This window comes from Elephantulus edwardii, unplaced genomic scaffold, assembly GCF_000299155.1.
Source record: "Elephantulus edwardii isolate Elephantulus edwardi_28Jun2011 unplaced genomic scaffold, EleEdw1.0 scaffold00148, whole genome shotgun sequence".
Taxonomy (NCBI): Eukaryota; Metazoa; Chordata; class Mammalia; order Macroscelidea; family Macroscelididae; genus Elephantulus; species Elephantulus edwardii.
The window spans coordinates 2,930,018-2,937,381 of NW_006399898.1; the positions used below are offsets into that span (position 1 = coordinate 2,930,018).

The window sequence follows — 7,364 nt, forward strand, 5'->3', positions numbered from 1 at the left end:
ACACACACACACACACACACCCCCCTCGGGCAGCCTCCTCACCTCCGGCCAAGCATGACGATGCCTCCAGTCTTGGGGTTGATTTTGCAGTAATCACCATGAGCCCAAACACCTGCAGGGGACAGACAGGCCGGGTCACAAGGGGCTACTCCTGCCTGGACAGATGCACGGCTGAGGCAGGTACGAGAGCAGTGTGGATGGTGTGGGCCTGAGGGCCAGGAGGTGTTGGAGGTGAACGAGAGGCCCCTGGCCCTCAGGGGCAGGCCATCTGTGACCACATGGCCAGCTCTGGCATGCACCAGAACCCCAGAAAGCCCACTGCAGGCACCATGGGGACCAGAGCAGCACGAGGCCTGCCCCTGGCAGCAGGGAAGTGGGGAAAGGGCAGGAAAGTCGGGCATGGGTCTGGACAGAGGGGCAGGGCCAGGTCCTGGGAGAGAGACGGGAGCAGGGAAGAGGCTACTGCACCAGCCCGTAATGCGGCCAGGTCTGAGGAGCAGCTCACAGGCCAGGCCCAGGGACATGGAGGGCAGAGGAAGAGGACAGAGTCAGCTGGAACTGTCCCCTAGTGGTCAGCTGTGCCAGGGGAGGCCCGAGCCATGGCTGGCAGCGTGGGGCTGACCCAGGAGACGTTTGTCATGCGAACCCTCGCAGAGGCCGACCTCGAGACACAGCTGGCTCAGTGCCGGGCCACCATGACGACACAGGGGACATCACAACCAAGCGAGCCGTTTGGCTCACTTGGCGTCCAAGGCATCGAAAAGCCAGGCTGACCCTCCACTGGAGTCTATGTGTGACAGCAAGGGGGTCAGTGTGAAGTAACGGGGCACAGAGCCAGCAGGTGAGCACTGCCGGGCAACGGCGCCAGCAGCCTAGCTCAACGCAGGACTGCCACAGCCTCGGTGTGACACACCGCAAGACGTGCAGAGTGCGGTCACCCAAGGCGTGCCTAGAGCGGAGACAGCTCCACAAGGAGGGTCACAGAAAACAGACGTCATCTCCTAACAGGATCCTCGCTCCCAGGCGCCAAGGCCCTGGCCCTCCTGCAGGTGCTGCCGTGTCCTCCTCATCCTGACCTGGCAGCGGTCTCTCCGGTGCCCCCAGGGACCCTGTGGCCAGTCCTGCAGGGAGGGGAGGAGCCAGGGAGGTGCTGTGTGCACGTGGCACGGGCAAGCAGAACTGGCGCTGGGGGGGTGGTGCTGGGGCCCTGTCCACCCACGGGCACCCTGGACGCCCACTCCTCCGCGTGCCTGGTGAAAAATCAACTCCCCTTTCTGGAGCCTGCACGAAGCAAGCCCTCGGTATAAATAACTCGGAACAGAAGGCTTGCTAAGTTATGAATTACAGAGCAGCAATAATTCCAGGTTGCTAGTGAGGCAAAAAGAAGCCAGGAACCCGAGCTGTAAAATGAGGTGAGGCTGCCCTAGTGTCAGCCCGAGAGCAGTGCTCCTGGAGGGAAATCACCCCCCACCACGAGTGCAAGACGGAGAAGAAAATGCCAGCCAGCCGCCCCTCCGGCCACCAGGCCCCTCTGCGCAGGCAGAAGCAGACCCCCACCTGCACACAGACATGCCAGGGTCAGGCCAGCTCCCAGCAGCAGGGCTTCGGGACAGAGACACCTGGCACAGCTGGTGATGAGAATAAACCAAACCCAGGTCAGGATGTCACACAACAAGTTACGGATCATAATTCATTATCAGCTGCCACCGAGACCTAAGCAGCTCCAGCAAGAGGCTGGGGGTTGGGAGGAGGGCGTTCAGGAAGGACCGAGCCACACAGAACACACACAGAGCCAGACAAGGCAGGGGCCGTCGGCTCCTGGCCACGTCTCCTCAACCTACCCGGGAATCTGGAGAAGTAGGCCTTCCTGTACTTGCTCCCGTTCTCGTCGTTCCAGAAGTGCGTGGGCTGGCAGGGGAGGGGCTTGGTGCACACCAGCTCGCCGCTCTCCCCCCACACTGCCTTTCCTGGAGGGAAGGACAGAAAACGAGCTGAGCCTCCCGCCTGTCCTGAGCCTGGGGTCAGAGCGGCCAAGACTCCTGCTGGGCAAGTCCATGAACCTGAACTTAATGATGCAGCACGCCAGGCCTGGTGAGGGGCCGGGGTCACGCCACTGCAGGGGGCCAAAACCAACCCATGAGCTGAGAGGCCAACCATGCCCCTGAGCTGGTGGGTCGGAGGACTCCCACGGTGGAACACCCTCCAGGCCCTCCCAGGTGGACGGCTCCTGTAAGCTCCAATCCAACCCCACGAACGTTCAGGGCCACTATGGTGGGGAGAAGCAAGAGCATGGAGTCCACGCTGCTGCTCTACCCTCCAACAGTTGGCAGAACTGTGACTCCAACTCTACAGCTACCGAGTACCTTCCTCGTCCCAGGCCTCCACCGCCATGGCCAGGTTCCGGGCTTGGATCTCCCCCTTGTACACAGGGATCGAGGGATTCTGGCCCATGAAACAGGAGATGATGTCAGTGCCACCTGCAAACAGCATGGAAAGAGACTCACACTTCAGAGAGCTGAGACAAGACGGGCACTCTTAAAAAAGAACAAGCAGCAGACCACCCTTCCTCCCGATCCAAGGAGCTTCTTTGTGCAACAAAGAGGGGTGAACTAAACCTTGCGGAGAAGCCTGTGTCTGGGGGACATAGGAGTCTCCACCCCTGGAGGAGTGACCAACCAGCAGCGCCGGCCTGGCCGAAGCTCGGAGGATGAGGATGCCAGGATACCAGCCCAGCCCCAGGCACAACAGAACAAACCCTGCCTCACAGCCATCTCTGTGTGCGAACCCATCGTTCCAACAATGTCTATGTCACTCCATCTCATCCAAAGTCTTCCTCTTTCTCACGACCCTCTGCTTTGACCAGGTGGTCCCTCCTGATGATACAGCCAAACTATAAAAGACAAGGTCTCGCCATCACTGGCTTTCAAGGAGCACCGGCTGCACTGCTCCCAGATACCTTGTTGCGTTTCCTGACAGCCCATGGGACAGTCAACATTCTTCACTCATACCCTGATTCGTCTTCAGTTCCCGAGTCTCCCTTACTCACTGCCCAGCTTCCGACTGCACAGGAAGCACGAGAAAACACCATCACCTGAGTGAGGTGCATCTTAGTTTTTGAACTGACACTCTTGCTCTTTGAAGCAGTTTTAAGAGGTCTATGACAGCAGATGTTCCTAACCCAACACTTCTTGTGATTTCCTGACTGCTACTGCCATGCACACTGACCACACGGCAGATAAAGAAAATGAATCTATTATTGGCCCAGTCGTGAGAATTTCTGTTGTCTTGACTGTAAGGTGTAACCCAAATCAGAGACTACCGCCTTCAATCTTCTACAGGCAGTGCTTCAAGTCCTCTTCAATGTCCACATGCACAAGGCAGGTTGTTGATGAGTCTTCCTCCAATCTTGTTGCCACTGTTTTCTTCTACAGTCCCGTTTCTCAAATGATCTGTTCAACCTAGAGAACTAATAGCTAAGAAGAAAGGATGTAACACTGACACACACCTTTCCTGATCTTAAACCACGCAGTGTCCTCTGCTTGGACAACTGCTCTTGGTCACAGTTTAAGTGGCACATGAGCATAATTAAGTGCTCTGAAATTCCCATTTATCTCAATGTCATCTATAAGTTATTATGATCTACACAGCTGAACGCCGTAGATTTAATAAAACCAGTGGTGTCCCTCATTCCACGGCCTCTTCTGAATCCAGCTTGAGCCTCTGGCTGTTCCCAGTCTACGTCCTGCTCCAGCTGTTTATAAACAATCTTCAGTGTGACTTTGTGTGTGACTCACATGTTGTTGGATCACCTTTCTTTGGAAGGACACAAACACGGACCTCTTCTGGTCGGCCGGCCAGGTCTTCTCAACTTCCCGGCACGGATGAGCAAGGATGCCCAGCGCTGTACCCATTTGCTGGAGGATTTCAGTTGGTAACCTGTCTGTTCCTGGAGTCTGGCCCACTGGTTAATCTCCAGTTTTTCACTGATACAAGCCTGGTTTTGCACATATATATGGTGATCACTTCATATTTTCACTCTGGATCAACAAGTGGACTCTGGTAGAGGATGAAGCAGGCGTGAGGCTCCAGGCTGGCTTCAGCACTCAGGTGAAGGGAGCGTACGGTCTCCCTCGCCCTACGTAGAGGAGTCCACGCACAACCCCTCTGACTGCACCAGCGCCCAGAGCGGGGCGTACCTGAGATGGAGCCCAGGAGCACACTGCCCTTGATGAACCGGTACACGTAGTCGTAGCTCTGGGCTTTCAGCGGGGAGCCAGTGGATAGGATCGTGTGAAGTGTCTGGAGGTTGTGGGTTTCCACTAGAAGACAGAATTTCCAAAAGATTAACACTACACCCCAAACCTGTAAGCCCCACCTGCATGCAGGAAGAACGCAACACAATGGGCTTAATCCCCCGGGCTTGCCTCTCAGATGCCAAGCAGCTCAGCGGTGTACTTACCTGGCTTCATGTTCTTCTCTTCAAGCACGGACAGCCACTTGGCACCGGTTCCAAGGATGGTGATGCTAAGGGCCACAGCAGGGCCGGCAGGAAGGAAAGGACGACACTTGTCAGGGCTCTCGCCAGTGCCACGCACCAAGCTTTCCAGAGCTGGTGGCTGATTTACGTCTGATAAGGTTGTAAAAACCAATGCAGCTGTTTCTGGGAGTCAAGTTATCACTGCCAGAACATACTGATGTGCCAGGGGCGGTCACAGCGCAGCACTGCCAGGTGGCGATGGTGGTGGGTGCCCTTCCAAGCCCACGGCGGGGCTGGCCCTCTTGGTCCTCCTGAAGCCCTTCACCTGCACAGCAGCCAACGGCCTTCTCACCTTAGAGCATTTTATCTCGAGGGCCACAGGGGGCATGAAATGGGGACCCCCTCCCAGTCTAACCTCACACTCTCTATAACAAAGCACAGTCTTTATTAAGCAAGTAACCATTTCACTTTCTCAGTTAAAGTGCAGAACAAGGGGAGCCTACACCCACCAGCTCCTTCAACTGCCCCTGACAGCCACAGCCAGGACCTGTACACACATCCATAGACTCACACTCACTAACACACCCTAACTTACACACACACCCTCACCTTCACTCACACTCAGATACTTACACACAGACTCTCATATGCTCGCTAGCACATCCTGAACCTAAACAGGCATCCTCACACACACACACACACACACACACACTCTCTCTCTCTCTCTCTCTCTCTCTCTCTCTCTCTCTCTCACTAAAACATTCTGACCTATATACTCATCCACATTCACAAATACACACTCACATTCACACACTCATATATACTCACACTGACACGCTCATTGATCCATTTGTACATATAGTCACATTTCTTCTCTCTTTCACAGGCACCCCCCCCCGAGGATTTCTGGGTCCCTCTCCCCTCACAATTAACACTAAGCGCTAACGAGTGCACCCCCACAGACACAGGAGAAACACTTCTCCACCTGGAGCCTGTCTAAATAGAATTAAGGCTAAAGGTCTTGAAGCCACTTCAGCTCCCAGGGAGCTTATTAACCTTTCTCTGGAAACAATCTCATTAGAAAATAACCTGCCCTTTGAATATTTGCAGTCAAATGTTAGGATTTAAATATAACACAGTCAGGCGAAGTTCTAGTTAAAATATTAATGGCCATGGATTTCAGACCGTGCACGACCCCTCCTGTCTCCCAGTGGAGAAAGCAGGTCCCAATGTGAAGTAACGAGGACGTCTCAGAGCCTGCTGGACATCTGGCCCCCAGAGAGCTCTGCTGGCGTCCACGCTGTTATTCATGAAGTCCACCACGAGGACAAGGGTATCTGAGGACCACAGTGGCCAGGAAACATCGATCACAGTGCTCAAACCCAAGCCCCTATGATTAATTCACAGCCAAGAAACCTAATGAAGATGGGCGAAGCTCCTGGCACTTTCTAACAAGTGATGGGAGGTGCACTTACCACTCCCTGGCACCACGAAGGCACGCCCTCATCCGATGGGGTCAGTCCATATCGGTGCCCACCTCAAACCCATCCCGTGACAACCTCAACATCAACCAGTGGCCCCTGCCACCCCCTCCTTGAGATGAGATGGCCAGAACAGAAAGAAACGTCCCAAAACAGCACTGGGGCTTCGTGGAGGCCGGTGGGGGCGGGGGGAGCCATGCTTCAGGAGCACTCACAGGACCCTCAGGAGACACCTACCCGATTCTGTCCACCAGGTCCCACAGCACGTTGGGCGTCGGGACCAGCGGGGAGCCGTCGTACAAGACCACAGACGCCCCTGTGGCGAGGGCGGACACCATCCAGTTCCACATCATCCAGCCGACCTGGACCAAAAGGAGCCCAGCGTAAACCCAGTGCCCGTCCACTCCCCACCCCACCTGTCACTAGGCCTCGTCCTTCCCTAGAAAACCATCTGCAACTGAGCCCAAGTACAGCAACAACTGTCTGCTCCAAACGCGTCACTCAGAAGCAGTAACACCAGCCCTAGGAATTGACTGTGCGGGTAAGAGCCAGTGTGTGCCAAGACGGCTGTGTCTTGGGCAGGGCACAGGGCTGAAACAATGCAAGCAGAGCCTGACACCCCGCCAGCACCGACATCAGTCACTGTGGGACACCAACAAAATATGGTGAGGGCCACTGCCTCCAAGACACTGGTAAGGGGCACGGAAGCCCAGAAGTGTGTGCAGTGTGCCCTATGGTGGACAAGGGTGGGCACACGAAGTTATACCCTCTGCAAAAAACCTAACAGAGGCCTCAGTACTTCTGCAGGAAGTGTACATGAGACAGGATTAAGGGAGTCACCCTGGACCCGGGAAGATGCCAGCCCGCAGCATCCCACCTGTGCGGTGTCACTCACAGGCACACCTCATTCACTGCTCAGTTCACACGGGTGTCCCTGTGGGTCATTCTCACACTACGTCGGATGTTCTCATCATGCCAGTGCACTCAGCAGGCTGCCGTGGGGTGCAAACACCCCATTTCACTGGGAAAGCACACAACTCCTGTGCCTCACCTCACTGTAGGGGACCAGAACCAAGCCTGTGGTACCCCGAGGCAGGCCCGTGATAACCATGGAGAACAGAGCTTTTTAAAACCTGCGAGGTTGGTGCATAACATCAAGAGTGGTGCTGCACCTACCCACGAGAGAACCTGCCACAGTCAGAGTTGAGCTTGCACGCACACTGGCCCTGAACCGCAGCACACAGCGGGCACTGGGGAGGGGTCACACTGGCCCTGAACTGCAATGGGCACTGGGGAGGGGTCACACTGGCCCTGAACCGCAGCACACAGCGGGCACTGGGGAGGGGTCACACTGGCCCTGAACCGCAATGGGCACTGGGGAGGGGTCACACTGGCCCTGAACCGCA

At 55.9% G+C, this 7,364-nt stretch overlaps 1 protein-coding gene across 1 annotated transcript in view; it reads right to left on the reverse strand.

Moving 5' to 3' along the window:
- Window positions 1-7,364, reverse strand: part of AACS (acetoacetyl-CoA synthetase) — a 43,835-nt gene that overhangs the window by 5,729 nt on the left and 30,742 nt on the right. The window contains exons 10-15 of the mRNA XM_006894624.1: window positions 6,196-6,320; window positions 4,460-4,524; window positions 4,197-4,319; window positions 2,364-2,477; window positions 1,842-1,967; window positions 43-112 (exon numbers count right to left, since the gene is read on the reverse strand). Coding sequence (XP_006894686.1) covers window positions 43-112; window positions 1,842-1,967; window positions 2,364-2,477; window positions 4,197-4,319; window positions 4,460-4,524; window positions 6,196-6,320 — 623 coding nt within the window. The remainder of the gene's footprint in view (window positions 1-42; window positions 113-1,841; window positions 1,968-2,363; window positions 2,478-4,196; window positions 4,320-4,459; window positions 4,525-6,195; window positions 6,321-7,364) is intronic.